Source organism: Heptranchias perlo, chromosome 7, assembly GCF_035084215.1.
Source record: "Heptranchias perlo isolate sHepPer1 chromosome 7, sHepPer1.hap1, whole genome shotgun sequence".
Taxonomy (NCBI): Eukaryota; Metazoa; Chordata; class Chondrichthyes; order Hexanchiformes; family Hexanchidae; genus Heptranchias; species Heptranchias perlo.
In genome coordinates this window covers 73,072,345-73,090,239 of record NC_090331.1, presented here as the reverse complement: position 1 = coordinate 73,090,239, position 17,895 = coordinate 73,072,345, and the positions used below count along the sequence as shown (strand labels likewise).

The window sequence follows — 17,895 nt, the reverse complement described above, 5'->3', positions numbered from 1 at the left end:
ATGTCGGCCTTCATTGCAAGAGGATTTGAGTACAGGAGCAAGGGTGTCTTACTGCAGTTATACAGGGCCTTGGTGAGACCACACCTGGAGTATTGTGTGCAGTTTTAGTCTCCTTACCTAAGGAAGGATATATTTGCCATAGAGGGAGTGCAGCAAAAGTTCACCAGATTGATTCCTGGGATGGCAGGACTGTCGTATGAGGAGAGATTGGGTCGACTAGGCCTGTATTCACTCAAGTTTAGAAGAATGAGGGGGGATCTCATTGAAACATATAAAATTCTAACGGGGCTAGACAGACTGGATGCAGGGAGGATGTTTCCCCTGGCTGGGGGGGTCCAGAACGAGGGGTCACAGTCTCAGGAAACGGGGTAGGACATTTAGGACTGAGGTGAGGAGAAATTTATTAACTCAGAGGGTGGTGAGCCTGTGGAATTCTCTACCACAGAGGATGTGGAGGCCAAGATACTGAATATATTTAAGAAGGAGCTAGATAGATTTCTAGACACAAAAGGCATCAAGTGGTATGGGGAGAGAGCGGGAATATGGTATTGAGATAGAGGATCAGCCATGATCATATTGAATGGCGGAGCAGGCTCGAAGGGCCGAATGGCCTACTCCTGCTCCTATTTTCTATGTTTCTATGATTAGGGACAAAAAGGAAATCTTCTTGTGGAGGCAGAGGGCATGACTGAGATACTGAATGAATACTTTGCATCTGTCTTCACAAAAGAAGAGGATGGAGTTCATGTCACAGTAGAAGAGGGGGGAGTGAAGATATAGGACAGGATAAGAAAAAAAAGATAGAAAGGAGGTGCTAAATAGGTCGGCACCACTGAAAGTTAACAAGTCACCCGGTCCAGATGGTATTCATCCTAGGTTGCCAAGGGAAGCTAGGATGGAGATAGCAGAAGCTCTGCCCACAATATTTCAATCATCCTTGGATATGCTATTTTAAAAAAAAATTCGTTCATGGGATGTGGGCGTTGCTGGCGAGGCCGGCATTTATTGCCCATCCCTAATTGCCCTTGAGAAGGTGGTGGTGAGCCGCCTTCTTGAACCGCTGCAGTCCATGTGGTGAAGGTTCTCCCACAGTGCTGTTAGGAAGGGAGTTCCAGGATTTTGACCCAGCGACGATGAAGGAACGGCGATATATTTCCAAGTCGGGATGGTGTGCGACTTGAAGGGGAACGTGCAAGTGGTGTTGTTCCCATGTACCTGCTGCTCTTGTCCTTCTAGGTGGTAGAGTTCACGGGCTTGGGAGGTGCTGTCGAAGAAGCCTTGGCGAGTTGCTGCAGTGCATCCTGTGGATAGTACACACTGCAGCCACAGTGCACCGGTGGTGAAGGGAGTGAATGTTTAACTCTTTAATATTCACGGTTGCAATCCATCCAGACCAGGGGTTTTATCCTCTCTAAGTTTCATTAGTTTATCAATTATCTCCCACCTTTCTATCTTAAATGTCCTTATATCTTTTTTGATCTCTTCTTCTGTCATGGGTGAAAGGACAAACCCAGCAACTATAGGCCAGTCAGTTTAACCTCAGAGGTGGAGAAACTTTTAGAAATGATAATCCGGGACAGAATTAACAGCCACTTGGACGAGTGTGGGTTGATTAGGGAAAGTCAGCACGGATTTGTTAAAGGCAAATCGTGTTTAACTAACCTGATGGAGTTTTTTGATGAGGTAACAGAGAAGGTAGATGAGGGCAATGCAGTTTATGTGGTGCATATGGACTTTCAAAGGACTTTTGATAAAGTGCCGCATGGTAGGGTTATCATCAAGATTGCGGGCCATGGTATAAAGGGGGCAGCAGCAACATGGATATAGAATTGGCTAAGGGACAGGAAAGAGAGTAGTGGTGAACGGTTGTTTTTCGGACTGGAGGGAGGTGTACAGTGGTGTTCCCCAGGGGTCGGTACGAGGACTACTGCTTTTCTTGATACATATTAATGACTTTGACTTGGGTGTACAGGGCACAATTTCAAAATGTGCAGATGACACAAAACTTGGAAGGGTAGTAAACAGTGAGGAGGATAGTGATAGACTTCAAGAGGATATATACAGACTGGTGGCATGGTTAGACACGTGGCAGATGAAATAAACCCAGAAAAATGTGAGGTGATACATTTCGGTAGGAAGAACGAGAAGAGGCAATATAAACTAGATGGCACAATTCTAAAAGGGGTACAGGAACAGAGAGATCTGGGAGTACATGTGCACAAATTGTTGAAAGTGGCAGGGCAGGTTGAGAAAGCGGTTAAAAAAGCATTCGGGATGCTGCGCTTTATAAATAGAGGCATAGAGTACAAAAGTATGGAAATCATGATGAACCTTTATAAAACACTGGTTCGGCCACAGCTGGAGCATTGTGTCCAGTTTTTTTAAAAAAATTTGTTCATGGGATGTGGGCATCGCTGGCAAGGCCAGCATTTATTGCCCATCCCTAATTGTTCTCGAGGAGGAGGTGGTGAGCCGCCTTCTTGAACCGCTGCAGTCAATGTGGTGAAGGTACTCCCACAGTGCTGTTAGGTAGGGAGTTCCAGGATTTTGACCCAGTGACGATGAAGGAACAGTGATATATTTCCAAGTCAGGATGGTGTGTGACTTGGAGGGGAACATGCAGGTGGTGTTGTTCCCATGTGCCTGCTGCCTTGTCCTTCTAGGAGGTAAAGGTCACGGTTTGGGAGGTGCTACAGAAGAAGCCTTAGCGAGTTGCTGCAGTGCATCTTGTCGATGGTACATACTGCAGTCACGGTGCGCCGATGGTGAAGGGAGTGAATGTTTAGGGTGGTGGATGGGGTGCCAATCAAGCGGGCTGCTTTGTCCTGGATGGTGTCGAGCTTCTTGAGTGTTGTTGGAGCTGCACTCATCCAGGCAAGTGGAAAGTATTCCATCACACTCCTGACTTGTGCCTTGTAGATAGTGGAAAGGTTTTGGGGAGTCAGGAGGTGAGTCACTCGCTGCAGAATACCCAGCCTCTGACCTGCTCTTGTAGCCACAGTATTTATGTGGCTGGTCCAGTTAAGTTTTTGGTCAATGGTGACCCCCAGGATGTTGATGGTGGGGGATTCAGCGATGGTAATGCCGTTGAATATCATGGGGAGGTGGTTAGACTCTCTCTTGTTGGAGATGGTCATTGCCTGGCACTAATGTTACTTGCTGCTTATCAGCCCAAGCCTGGATGTTGTCCAGGTCTTGCTGCATGCAGGCACGGACTGCTTCATTACCTGAGGGGTTGCGAATGGAACTGAACACTGTGCAATCATCAGCGAACATCCCCATTTCTGACCTTACGACGGAGGAAAATCATTGATAAAGTTAGGATCAGATCAGCCATGATCTTATTGAATGGCGGAGCAGGCTCGAGGGGCCGATTGACCTACTCCTGGCTCCTATTTCTTATATTCTTATAAAGCAGCTGAAGATGGTTGGGCCTAGGACACTGCCCTGAGGAACTCCTGCAGCAATGTCCCGGGGCTGGGATAATTGGCCTCCAACAACCACTACCATCTTCCTTTGTGCTCAGTATGACTCCAGCCACTGGAGAGTTTTCCCCGATTCCCATTGCCTGCAATTTTACTCGGACTCCTTGGTGCCACACTCGGTCAAATGTTGCCTTAATGTCAAGGGCAGTCACTCTCACCTCACCTCTGGATTTCAGCTCTTTTGTCCATGTTTGGACTAAGGTTGTAATGAGGTCTGGAGCCGAGTGGTTCTGGCGGAACCCAAACTGAGCATCGGTGAGCAGGTTAATGGTGAGTAAGTGCCGCTTGATAGCACTGTCGACGACACCTTCCATCACTTTACTGGTGATTGAGAATAGACTGATGGGGTGGTAATTGGCTAGATTGGATTTGTCCTGCTTTTTGTGGACAGGACATACCTGGGCAGCACACCATTAGGAAAGATGTGAAAGCCTAACAGAGGGTGCAGAAAAGATTTACAAGAATGATTTCAGGGATGAGTGACTTCAGTTACGTGCACAGACTGGAGAAGCTGGGGTTGTTCTTCTTGGAGCAGAGAAGGTTGAGAGGAGATTTGATGGAGGTATTCAAAATCATGAAGGGTCTAGACAGAGTAGATAGAGAGAAACTGTTCCCATTGGCGGTAGGGTCAAGAACCAGAGGACATAGATTGGCAAAAGAACCAAAAGTGACACGAGGAAAAACTTTTTTTATACACAGCGAGTGGTTAGGATCTGGAATGCATTGCCCGAGGGAGTGATGGAGGCAGATTCAATCATGGCCTTCAAAAGGGAACTGGATAAGTACTTGAAAGGAAAAAATTTGCAGGGCTATGGGGATAGGGCTGGAGAGTGGGACTAGCTGGATTGCTCTTGCACAGGACCGACACGGACTCGATGGGCCAAATGGCCTCCTTCCTATGATTCTACGCCCACCACGTTAGTCTCCCTGGTAAATAATGAGGCAAAGTAACTATTCAATATTTCTGCCATTTCGCTGTCATTACCTGTGAGTTTATCGTGTGTATCCCTTAGTGGCCCTATCTCTATCCTGATTTTTCTTTTGTTATTTGTGTTTGTAGAATATTTTACTGTTTCTTTTTATATTCCTTGATGATTTAATTTTTTAGTTTCTCTTTGCTTTCCTAATTGTTTTTTGTTTACTTCTTTCCTAACCATTTCATATTCCCTTTCATCATCCTCTCCTTTGTTGTCTATGTACTTAGTGTATGCCTTTTTCTTTAGTATCAATTTTGCCCTTATTTCTTTATTCATCCAGAGTGTGTCATTACTGGCTGGTTTGTTCTTGCTTTTTAATAGGATATATTTCTCCTGGACTCTTGATCACCGTTCTAAATATTTCCTACTGCTGTTCTACTTCTGTTTGTCAGTAAATTTTTAGTTTATTTTCCCTAGTTCCGTTCTCATCCCCTTAGAATTAGCTTTTTTCCAATTTATTATTTTGGTCTTTGTCTTACTTATGTCCTTTTGAATCTTTATCTAAAACCTTATGATGCTGTGATCGCTATTGCCTAGATGTTCCCCTACACTTACCTCTTTTATCTGTTCTGGTTCATTCCCATTCCTCGATCCAGCAGTGCTCCCTCTCTTGTTGTGCGTTTTACATACTGGGTAAGAAAGGAGTCCTGCACATATTGTAAAAACTCCATTCCCTGTACCCATTTACCTACTCTTCCTGCCAATTTATTTGGGGGTAGTTAAAATCTCCCATGATTATTATTCTATGTCCTTTCTCATTTCACATATTTGCTTACATATTTCTTCCTCCACCTCCTTTCCACTATTAGGTGGTCTGTAGTATATCCCTATGAGCATGACCGATCCCTTCTTATCTTTTATTTCAATCTATATGGATTCTGTTTCTATCCTTCTGTTAGTTATATCCCTTTTTTCTACTGCCATTGTCATCTCTAATTAGTACAGTTACCCCACTGCCCCTCCTTCCTTCCCTATCCTTTCTGATTATGTTATAACCTGTAATATTTAGTTGCCAGTCCTGTTCTTTATGTAGCCTTGAGTCAGTTATTCCTAGTACATCTGGTTCCTTGCTATGGATTATTGCCTCTAGTTCCCTCGTTTTATTTTGGACGCTGTGTACATTGCTGTACAGACAGTTTAATTTGTCTTTAATAGTTGTTCCTTTCACTTTTTTTTTTAAACAGTCATCTTATACTTTTGTTTTATAACTGTATTTGTTCCTTGACCATTTATATTATCTTTATTCTTACCCTGGTCTGACCTTTACACTCATCTCTTGTTTCTTTTATCTTTAGGCTTTTGTTATTGCTACCAGATCTCCGCCCCCCCCCCCCCTCCCACCAAGCTTGCTTGTTCCAAGCCTTATGCACTGCCCTATTTATCCTTTCTGCTCGGACTCTGGTCCCATTCCGGTTCAGGTGGAGCCCATCCCAGTCCTGGTGCCAGTGTCACATGAAATGGAACCCCTCCTTCCCACACCACTCTTTGAACCATGCATTCACCTTTCTGATCCACCTATCCCTATGTCAATTAGCATGTGGCTCCAGTAGTAATCCTGAGATTACCACCTGTGAGGTCCTGTTTTTCAATATGGTTCCTAGCTTCTGATATTCCCTTAGTCGGTCCTCCTCCTTGTTCTTCCTTATGTCATTGGAGCCGACATGGACCACAACAACTGGATCCTCCTCCTCCCTTTTCAAGTTCCTCTCCAGTTGCTACGAGATGTCCTTTACCCTTGCACCAGGTAGGCAACACAACCTCCTGGACTCTTGGTTGTGACTGCAGAGGGCGCTATCTATCCCCCTAATTATAGGATCCCCTATGACCACAACCTTTCTATTCTGATCCCCCCCACCCCCCTCCCTTCTTGGACTGCCTCATGCTCCACAGTTCCAGGGTTAGCATTTTGGGCATCCTCCCTGCAGCCTTCATCCTTATCTTCACAGGTATCAAGTACCTTGTACCTGTTGGATAGGACCAGCTTCTGCGGGACCTGCTTCTCTACCTCTCCTAGGTTCACACTAATAGTCACCCTCTCCCCTTCCTGCAGCTGTGCTTTCCTCTGAGGCGTGACTGTACTCTGGAGAAAACTATCTAGATATTCCTCCCCCTCCCTTATGTGTCGGAGTGTCTCTAACTCGCGCTCCAGCTCAAAGACTCTGAGCTGGAGTGTCTCAAACCAGACACATTTACTGCAGATGTGGCAATCCAGGTAAGTCTCACTGTCCACAAACTCCCACATATTACAGTCCTGACACACAGCCTGTACTACAATTTCTAGTTATTTATTTAATCAGTAGTTTATTTCTAGGACTATTGAATCACTTGAGATCTAGAATATATTTAGTAAATGGATTTAGCTTGATTTCAAATTAATTAGTAATTACTTAGTCTTTTTTTATTTTATGTATTTTTTAATTTAAGCTTTAAAAGTTGATGGATTAGTTTATAATCCCTTGGTTTAAACCACTTACCACCTCCTTCCCCCTCTGCACCAAATTCCCAGTTGAAAGTCCTCACTATTCGCAATTCATTCCAGTAGAAGTTCACTCTCTGTCCTTACCAAACTCTGTGCCCAACCCTTTCTCAAGAACAGAATGAATTCTGACTTGGAGAAGCATGGGTTAATAAGGGACAGCAAGCACGGATTTGTTAAAGGAAAATCGTATCTGATTAATCTGATTGAATTCTTTGATGAAGTAACAGAGAGGGTTGATGAAGGTAGTGCAGTAGATGTTGTAGAGGGGACTTCCAAAAGGCATTTGACAAAGTACTACATAGCAGACTTATTCGGAAAATAGAAGCACATGGTATCAAAGGGTAACTTGGGTACGTAATTGGCTAAGGGATAGGAGGGAGAGAGAGTAGCGGTGAACGGATGTTTTTCTGACTGAAGAGAAGGATGCTGTGGGGTCCCCCAGGAGTTGGTATTTGGACCATTGCTTTTCTTGTTATATATAAATGACCTGGACTTGGGTATAAGGTGTACAATTTCATAGTTTGCAGATGATACAAAACTTGGCAATGTAGTAAATAGTTAACAGGATAGTAGCAGACTTCAGGAGGAAATACACAGACTGGTGAAATGGGCAGACACGTGGCAGGTGTAATTTAATGTGGATAAGTGTGAAGTGAAGTGATGCACTTTGGGAGGAACAACATGGAGAGACAGTATAAACTAAATGATACTATTTTGAGGGGGTGCAAGAGCAGAGGGACCTGGGGATACATATTCACAAATCTTTGAAGGCGGCAGGGCAAGTTGATAAGGCCGTTGAGAAAGCATATGGGATACTTGGCTTTGTAAATAGGAACATTGAATACAAAAACAAGGAAGTCATGCTAAACCTTTACAAATTACTGGTTAAGCCTCAGCTGGAGTATTGTGTACAATTCTGGGCACCACACTTTAGGAAGAATGTCAAGGCTTTGGAGAGGGTGCAGAAGAGAGTTCTGTTATGTGAAGAAGTTGGAGAAGCTGGGATTGTTGTTCTTAGAGCAGAAAAGATTAAGGGGATACCTAATAGAGGTATTCAAAATTATGAGGCGTTTTGATAGAGCAAGTAGGGAGAAACGGTTTCCTCTGGCAGGTGGGTCGCTAACAAGAGGTCATAGATTTAAAATAATTGGCAAAAGAACTAGAGGAGAAATGAGAAAATTTTTCACACAGGGTTGTTAATTTAGGAACAGGAATAGGCCATTTAGCCTCTCGAGCCTGTTCCACCATTCATTGAGATCATGGCTGATCTGTGACCTAACTCCATATACCCATTTTAGCCTCATATACCTTAGGTTAACAAAAAATTTTAAATCTGAGATTGATAAATAACAATTGAGCTAGTATCAACTGCTGTTTGCGGAAGCGAGTTCCAAACTTCAACCACCCTTTGTGTGTAGAAATGTTTCCTAACTTCACCTAATGTCTACTGGTTGGTACAGTAGGATAGACACTGGCCTTTCATCTCAGGAACCTATGCTTACATCTAGCCAGGACCCCTCTATCTGATCACCGTAAGGATCCTACTTGAAATGAGTCAAAACAAGTTGGAGAGATCAGAGAGTTCTGACAAAAGCACAAAGGAAACGGAAGGTGGGAGGGGTTAAAGTCATCCGAGTCCCCTTACCACTCTGAGGCCACACCCTTCCTGCCTGGCCATATTTTATCTTCACAGACTTTGAAGTCGGCCCAGGCTGTAGGCAGGCGGGGTCCCAATTTAAATCTTAAAGTTGCGGCCTGATGACATCAACGATGTCGCGACGGCATTTTAACTTCCACATTCAGGGGCCCGCACGAGGCCAACTCTAACTCCTCAGTGGGAGTCCATGGAGTGGCCAGAAGAGGCCACGTTAAGTTTGTATGTAGAATCCCTGTGGGCCAGGGAGAGCATGAGACTGGGACTCGCCAGGGGAAGGCTCAGGCAAGGAGAGCGGGAGACTAGGGAATGGGGATCGGGAGATGGGGGCTTAGACGGGTGGGAGAGGGAAACTGGGGACTGGAGCATTTCCTACTGATCTGGGAGCAGCAGCAGTCACAACACGGTGAGTGGGAGCGGCTCAGAGAGGAGAAGCCAGTAAAGGGGTAAGTGATGCCTGGGGACCTTACTGTGGGTAAATAGTGAAAGATTGTTTCCACTGGTGGGTGAGTGGGAAGCATGGGTATGGAGACTGAGGATTCTCACTACGTGCAGAGAGCTGCACTCCCTGATATTACATCGCAAGCTCCAATATATGGAGGAGTGAGAAGCAAGAGGGCTGAGTATGAGCCGACAGGGGCCCACTCCTGCTCCTCCACACTCCACAGAAGGGGAAGTAAACAAAAAACATTTCCCTACCACTTCTTCAGTGGCCTCCAGCGGCCCCTATAAGAACTGCCGTTTAGGCTGTTGTAGAACTGGAAGAACTAGTTGTTCATGTGATTTTTCATGCATTTTGCAGAAAGGTGTTGAAATAGGCGCAGATCGTTTCTTTACATATTTAAATTGGTCCAAAGCTGATTTCAGATGGCTGCCAGGGATGCCTAAAACAGTGAGGACCAATATGGCGGCAGCATGCAGATTAGGTGCAAGACTTCGGCCCAGAAGTCAGTCTACATTGCACCCATTTTATGCCCAAAATCGGTCGAAACGGATACCAATTTCTACCGCAACGTGTCCAAATAATTTTAGCTGAATATGGTCTACGTCAAGTGCCAAGATGTCAGATCAGGTCCACCATGTAAATTAAGTTTGTCATCCCTGCTCTAAAGGGTACTTTGGGCTTCCCTCACTCCCGACTCCCCCCACCTTTTCTCACTTACCTTGCAGAGGACCGTTTCTGTGAGTCCCCGGTGGCCTGACCCCAGTGACATTCTACTCCCTCCTGCCGGCATTGACGTCATTCTTTCCAGCTTTGGAGTTAAAATCCCAGTGCTGCCTGCTTCAGGCCCCGCACCCTCAATTCCCATCCCCAAGTTAAAATTGAAATCAAGGCGACACTTCAGCTAGAGACTGAGGACAGGAACAGGTTTTTGAGACCGAGAAGTGGTATAGGAACATAGGAACAGGAGTAGGCCATTTAGTCCCTCGGGCCTATTACATCATTTAATGAGATCATGACTGATCTGTGACCTAACTCCACATACCTGCCGTAGCCACATATCCCTTAATACCTTTGGTTAACAAAAATCTATCAATCTCAGATTTAAAATTAACAATTGAGCTAGCATCAACTGCCGTTTGCGGAAGAGAGTTCCAAACTTCTACCACCCTTTGTATGTAGATGTGTTTCCTAACTTCACTCCTGAAAGTCCTGGCTCTAATTTTTAGGCTATGTCCCCTGGTCCTGGACTCCCCAACCAGTGGAAATAGTTTCTCTCTATCTACCCTATCAGTTCCCCTTAATATCTTGAAAACTTCGATCAAATCACCCCTTAATCTTCTAAATTCCAGAGAATCTCACCTCATAATTTAACCCTTGGAGTCCAGGTATCATTCTAGTAAATCTACACTGCACTCCCTCCAAGGCCAATATATCCCTCCTAAGGTGCGGTGCCTAGGACTGAACACAGTATTCCAGGTGTGGTCTAACCCAGGCTTTGTGTAGCATAACTTCGACCCTCTTGTATTCTAGTCCTCTAGATATAAAGGCCAGCATTCCATTAGCCTTTTTGATTATTTTCTGTACCTGACCATGACATTTTAATGATCTATGTACAATGGACCCCGAAGTCTCTTTGGACCTCCACTACTTCAAGCTTTTCACCATTTGGAAAGAACTCTGATCTATCCTTTTTAGGTCCAAAGTGGATGACCTCACACTTGCCTACACTGAAATCCATTTGCCACAGTTTTACCCATTCATTTAATCTATTAATATCTGTGTAATTTTATGCTTCCATCTACACTGCTTACAAGGCTGCCTATGTTTGTGTCATCGGCAAACTTGGATATGTGGCTCTCTATCCAGTCATCTTAGTAGTTAATAAATATCGTGAATAGTTAAGGCCCCAACACAGATCCCTGTGGGTCACCACTAGTCACATCCTGCCAATTTGAGTACCTGCCCATTATCCTTACTCTGTCTCATGTCGCTCAGCCAATTTCCGAACCAGGTCAATAATTTGTCCTCAATTCCATGAGCTTCAACTTTAGTTAACAGTCTCTTATGAGGAACTTTATCGAATGCCTTCTGGAAGTCCACATAAACAACATCCACAGACATTTCCTTGTCCACTACTTTAGTCACCTCTTCAAAAAAATTCAATCAAGTTCGTCAGGCATGACCTACCCTTTACAAATCCATGCTGACTCTCTCTGAAAATTTTCATCTGATCAAGGTGTTCAGTCACTCTATCCTTAATTATTGACTCGTAATTTCCCGACAACAGATGTTAGGCTAACTGGTCTATAATTCCCTGGTTTCCCTCTCTCTCAAATAGCGGAGTGACATGTGCAATTTTCCAATCAGGAACACACTACCTGAAAGGGTGGTGGAATCATTTCAATCGGAACTTTCAAAAGGCAATTTTACATGTACTTGAAGAGGACTAATTTGCAGTGTTACGGGAAAAAAGCTGGGTGTGGGACTAACTTAGACAGCTCTTTCAAAGAGCCGGCACAGGCATGACTGGCCGAATGGCCGCCTTGTGTGCTGTAAGATTCTATGATTCTAACTATGAAATGCCAAGGAACTCTGAAATTTAAAATGCTTTGTACGACACCAGCTTCCAGTTTTGTAAAGTCAGCCACAGTTCAGCCTATGGGATTAAATACAGTCTAGCCATTTGTTGCTGTTCCACATTCATGTTATCTGGAGTGTACAATGACTACGTCCATGAGATACACAGTTCAGTGCAAGGTCCTTTGTATAGTGTACCATTATCTCATTTACTAACTATTGACTTATTATGAATAAAAATGCCTTATTGAATCTTTTTCCTGTTACTGAATTAGCAAATTATTCTTACCTTCGGTAGCATAAAAAGCTGCTCCTGATTTGCCTCCGCGGGCTTGCCATGGCACACAGTGAGATAGAGATCGGATGAAGTCATCTTCATTGTTTGCCAAGATAACCTCTCGCATTTTGTGGAATTCTTCAGCATAATAAATTCGACAGTAAAACTTGGCATTGGCATCTGAAAATTCTGTACAAAAAAAGTTTAAAAAATCATTTTTATAAACACACAATATAAATTTACAATCACTTTGGTTACTGGCAAAGCTGTTATTGATCTGCAAAGTATTTCATGGTTTTGCTTTCTGAATGGCCTAAGACCTATCCATTCACCCATCAACAGGGGAAATGAAAGATACTTTTGTAGAGGTCTCTGAGCAAGAGCTGTGGGCCAGTGAAACAAATCATTTTGAAGTATATTTCAAGGGACCACTTTGGATCAATTAGAGCATGATAAAAATCACATTTAATATAATCTCTCTTCACAAGATAAAGTGAACCACTGCATTACAAATGTCTGATATATTTCAAGGGTTGTAACTTATAGATTTGGAAATAAATGTCAGAAGACAATAAGTGGTTGGGCACTGAATTACAAGATGGCAATGTAGTCAGAGGTCAGGTGAAGTTCACAATCCCTTCATGGAATCAACAGAGTCCAAAATTTTGTTCATCAGCTGTCGTGCTATAAGGTATTTTTAAAATGTTGGTTTTTCCACTTACAATTTTGTGAACAATGTGGAGAATGCAATAGAGCTAGTGGGATACAGGTGAAAGAGTAATAAAAATGATCATGGCATATGTCCTCCTAGCATGTGGCAGAAAGTTAATGATAGTATTTTTTTCTCCCCAGTAGTGGAATACCTGGAAACTGTTTACTATATATGCACTTCTCAGTTCTATTAGAATTGATGGGGTATGCTCTAGGGAATATGTTCCAGCACCTTATATGTGTGACTTCATAGAATATTGACCAACTTCAACCCCCTAAACAAAGCCTTTTGACTGGAAGAAGGTATGGAGGTTGTGTATAAACAAGTGATTGCAAACTCATTTTCGTACAAAGAAAGAACTTGCATTTACATAGCACCTTTCACCACCTCAGGACATCCTAAAGCGTTTTACAGCCAATTAAGTACTTTTGAAGTGTAGTCACTATTGTGATGTAGGGAACATGGCAGCCAATTTGTACACAGCAAGGTCCAATGAACAGCAATGAGATAATGACCACTGATCTGTTTAGTGATGCTGGTTGAGGGATAAATATTGGCCTGGACACCACGCAGAAGTCCCCTGCTCTTCTTCAAAATAATGTCATGGGATCTGTTATGTCCACCTGAGCAGTGACGACACGTCAAAAAGTTCTTCATTGGCTGTAAAGCGCTTTAGAACGTCCTGAGGTTGTGAAAGGCCCTATATAAATGCAAGTATTTCTGTCTTTGAGGGGGGCAGACAGTTTTGAGGGTTTAACATCTCATCTGAAAGACTGCACCTCTAACAATGAAGCACTTCCTCAGTACTACACTGAAATATCAGCCTAGATTATATGTTCAAGTCTTTAGAGTGGGACTTGAACCCACAACCTTCTGACTCAGAGGCGAGAGTGCTACCACTGAGCCAAGGCTGACACCCAAGCCCAGGTACTGGAGGGTAATGTAAAGGAAGACTTGTGTGTTTAAATTAACTGGTACTAAAGGTGCGTAGAGAGAAGCTGAAGTACAATTAGTTCCCTGATGAGCACTGCGGATGGGTTGGATATTATAAACAAAAATGGCAAGTCAAGATTTTTCCTCATTAAATTGCTCGTCAGGTCATTAGTCTTAAAAGGTAGCCTCAAATGTTAAGGCATCTTTCCAAAAATGTAAAACGGTCCCTCTTTTCCCTCTCACCATTTTATCTAAATTATCCAACAGCAAAATGTTTGTATTTTTTCTCTCTTCCATAAAGTTGCAGCTCATCAAGTAGATGGTGAGGTAGGAATATTTAAGTAAATTACTCTAAATTGCAACTTAGTGGGAACTTCAAATACACACGTTGCACCACATTTACAAGCCAGTGTAAAATACTACCTCCTTTATCGAAACAGACAGTTGTGCAAAGTCTATTTTTGCCTGATTAGATTACGTTGCAATATGTGAGAGTCTGTATTAGGAGTGTCAACAAATGATTCAGTTGTGGAGGTCAATATTCAAGCCTGACCGTTCTAGCCAGGTATTCAGACATGTACACTTTGAGAAATTGCTGGAAAGCGATCGGAACTGGGAACTTCATTTTATTATTTTTCGCTCTCGCTTGGGGACATTGAAGTCAACTGTAGCATTTCCAGTGGTCCCAGTTGAAGTCAGCTAATTCAACATAAACCAGGAATTGAACCTGGGACCTATTTGGTCTGTATTGCTCAATTTGGGTGGAGATAAGAAATAGCAAAGGAAAGAAATCACAGGGGGGGCTATATACTACACCCACCAAACAGTAGCTACACTGTAGGGCAAAATATTAATCAGGAAATAAGGGGGGCTTGTAAAAAAGGTAGATTGGACAAATCAAATTGGCAAAATTAGCCCTGAGGAAGAGTTCATAGAGTGTATTAGGGACTGTTTCTTAGATTAATGTCGGGGAACCAACCAGGGAACAGGCCATTTTGGATCTGGTAATGGGAAACGAAACAGGATTAATGAATGATCTCAAAGTAAAGGATCCCTTGGGAAGTAGTGATCGTAACATGATAGAATTTCACATCCAGTTTGAGAGCGAGGATCTTTGGTCTGAAACTACTGTATTAAACTTAAATAAGGGCAATTATTAAAGGAATGAGGGCGGAATTGGCTAAAGTGGACTGGGTAAACAGATTAGATGGTATGATGGTGGATAAGCGGTGGCAAACATTTAAAAAGATATTTTATGACTTGCAACAAAAATATACCCCTGTGAGGAGGAAAGACTCCACAAAAAGGGTGAACCAACCATGGCTAACTAAGGAAGTCAAGGATGGATCAGGTTAAAAGAAAAAGCAAACAACATGGCAAAGATTACTGGTAAGCCCGAAGATTGGGAATACTTTAAAAACCAGCAAAGGATGACTAAAAGAATAATAATGAGGGAGAAAATAAATTATGTGAGTAAACTAGCAAGAAATACAAAAACTGACAGTAAAAGTTTCTACAAGTATATAAAAAGCAAGAGGGTAGCTAAAGTAAACATTGATCCCTTAGAGGATGAGACTGGGGAAATAATAATGGAAAACAAGGAAATGGCAGAGAAACTGAACAGATATTTTGTATCTGTCTTCACAGTAGAAGACACTAATAACAGTAGAAAATCAAGGTGCAAAGGGGAGGGAGGAACTAAAAACAATCACTATCACTAGAGAAAAAGTACTAGGTAAACTAATGGGTCTAGTGGCTGACAAGTCCCCTGGACCTGATGGCTTGCATCCAAGCATCTTAAAAGGAAATGGCTACAGAGATAGTGGATGCATTGGTTGTAATCTTCCAGAATTCACTAGATTCTGGAAAGGTCCCAGCGGATTGGAAAACCACAAACGTAACACCCCTATTCAAGAAGGGAGGTGAGACAGAAAGTAGCTAACTATAGACCAATTAGTCTAACATCTGTCATTGGGAAATGCTAGAATCCATTATTAAGGAAGTAGTAGCAGGACATTTGGAGACTCATATTGACTCTCCTCGATTGTATGAAGGGGAAATCATGTCTGACAAATTTATTAGAATTCTTTGAGGAAATAACAGGCAGAGTGGATGAAGGGGAACTAATGGATGCAGTATATTTGGATTTCCAAAAGGCATTCGATAAGGTGCCACATAAAAGATTACTGCACAAGATAAGAGCTCATGGTGTCGGGGGTAACATACAGGCATGGAGAGAGGATTGGCTAACTAACACAAAACAAAGAGTCGGGATAAAAGGGTCATTTTCAAAATGGCAATCTGTAACTAGTGGGGTGCCGTAGGGATCAGTGCTGGGGTCTCAACTATTTACAATATACATCAATAACTTGGATGAAGGAACAGAGTGTCTTGTGGCCAAATTTGCTGATGAGACAAAGATAGGTGGAAAAGCAAGTTGCGATGAGGACACAAGGTATCTGCAACGGGATATTGACAGGTTAAGCGAATGGGCAAAAATTTGGCAGATGGAATATAATGTGGGAAAATGTGGGAGGGAAAATAAAAAAGCAAAATATTATTTGAATAGAGAAATACTACAAAATGCTGCGGTACAGAGGGATCTGGGTGTCCTCGTACATGAAACACAAAAGGTCAACATACAGGTGCAGCAGGTAATCCGGAAGGCAGACGGAATATTGGCCTTTATTTCTAGGGGGAATGGAGCATAAAAGCAGGGAAGTCATGCTACAATTGTACAGGGTGCTGGTGAGACCACACCTGGGAGTACTGCGTACAGTTCTGGTGCCCTTATTTAAGGAAGGACATACTTGCATTGGAGGCAGTTCAGAGAGGGTTCACTAGGTTGATTCCGGGTATGGAAGGGTTGTCTTATGAGGAAAGATTGGACAGGTTGGGTCTATACTCATTGGAGTTTAGAAGAATGAGAGGAGATCTTATTGAAACATACAAGGTTCTGAGGGGACTCGATAGGGTAGATGCTGAGAGGATGTTACCCCTCATGGGGGAATCTAAGGGGCATAGTCTCAGAATAAGGGGTCGCCCGTTTAAGATGGAAATGAGGAGGAATTTCGTCTCCCAGAGGGTCGTGAATCTTTGGAATTCTTTACCCCAAAAAGCTGTGGAGGCTGAGTCATTGAATATATTCAAGGCTGAGTTAGACAAATTTTTGATCAGCAAGGGAGTCAAAGGATATGGGGAAAGGGCAGGAAAGTGCAGTGAGGTAAAAATCAGATCAGTCATGATCTCATTAAATGGCAGAGCAGGCTCGAGGGGCCGAATGGCCTACTCCTCCTCCTATCTCGTATGGTCTCTTATTATGGTCTTATGTCAAATCATATGGTGCATTTATACACTTAGCTATTAGAAGTAAGCTGAGAACATTTGACACATTGTGAAATGAAGAGAGATGCTCCAGTAAATTCAAAAGATTGTCAACAATACTTACGTAGCTCCACATGTGGGTTTCCAAGCTGTTTCTTTTGTTTGTCTCCACCATCACCATCATCTAAAATAAAACAACACTGAAACACTTAATGTGGGAATACTGGCTAAACAATTTTAAATCTCTTTAGTCTATATGACTTAGCTTTGCCTGAATGAACAATGTTAAAAGTTACATTTTGTGAGAAGTTGATGATCAGAAAAGCACTAAGTTACAGATGACATCACCCTTCAGTCTCATCTGCATTTACATTGCAAATCTGCAATTTGGGTAAATGTTATTGCAAACTATATTGCCTACATATAATTCGCGTTTGAAGGTATATTTAGGGAAAGTCGAAGGCTGAAAAAAGTTAATTGTCTGTTCGGTAGGCTGACAAATCTTCTGACATAAATACATTCCAGTTAACATCAATGATTTAGCACCGTTAATGATATAGCAGAGATCTTAACACCACATTTATACATTTGTTTTGAAATGCCAGATCAAGAAAGGTTTCCTGTTTAAAAAAAAACAAAACGTAGGCATCTCCATTCTACTTAGTTACTGGTTTAGTTCCAGTCACTTTCATAAAACAAAAGAAAATTGCCAATGGTTATGTATGTAACCTGATTTAGGAGAACAGCATCAGTAAACTGGTGTGTAAACTTTAGAGTGTGTAATTATATAGTTACAATTATCACAAATTCAAATGTAGACACACACTTTGCTACAAATCTAAATTCACAATCATTAGCTGGCCAACATCAAGCCTATTCACAATCATTAGCTGGCCAACATCAAGCCTATTGTTTTCATCTAACATACTGTAGATTGTATTCAATAAGAAAATCATATTCAATACAATAGGACCCATGAAGACCAAACTGAAAAAACCTTGCACTGTTATCAACTTATTCTGAAAATAAAGT

General features: G+C 42.5%; 1 protein-coding gene across 3 annotated transcripts in view; it reads right to left on the bottom strand.

Annotated features, from left to right (window-relative positions):
- pikfyve (phosphoinositide kinase, FYVE finger containing) overlaps positions 1-17,895 on the bottom strand; it is a 116,580-nt gene that overhangs the window by 7,568 nt on the left and 91,117 nt on the right. For all 3 annotated transcript variants that reach the window (XM_067987889.1, XM_067987891.1, XM_067987892.1), the window contains 2 exons: positions 16,988-17,047; positions 11,907-12,083 (listed from right to left, as the gene is read on the bottom strand). In XM_067987889.1, coding sequence (XP_067843990.1) covers positions 11,907-12,083; positions 16,988-17,047 — 237 coding nt within the window. The remainder of the gene's footprint in view (positions 1-11,906; positions 12,084-16,987; positions 17,048-17,895) is intronic.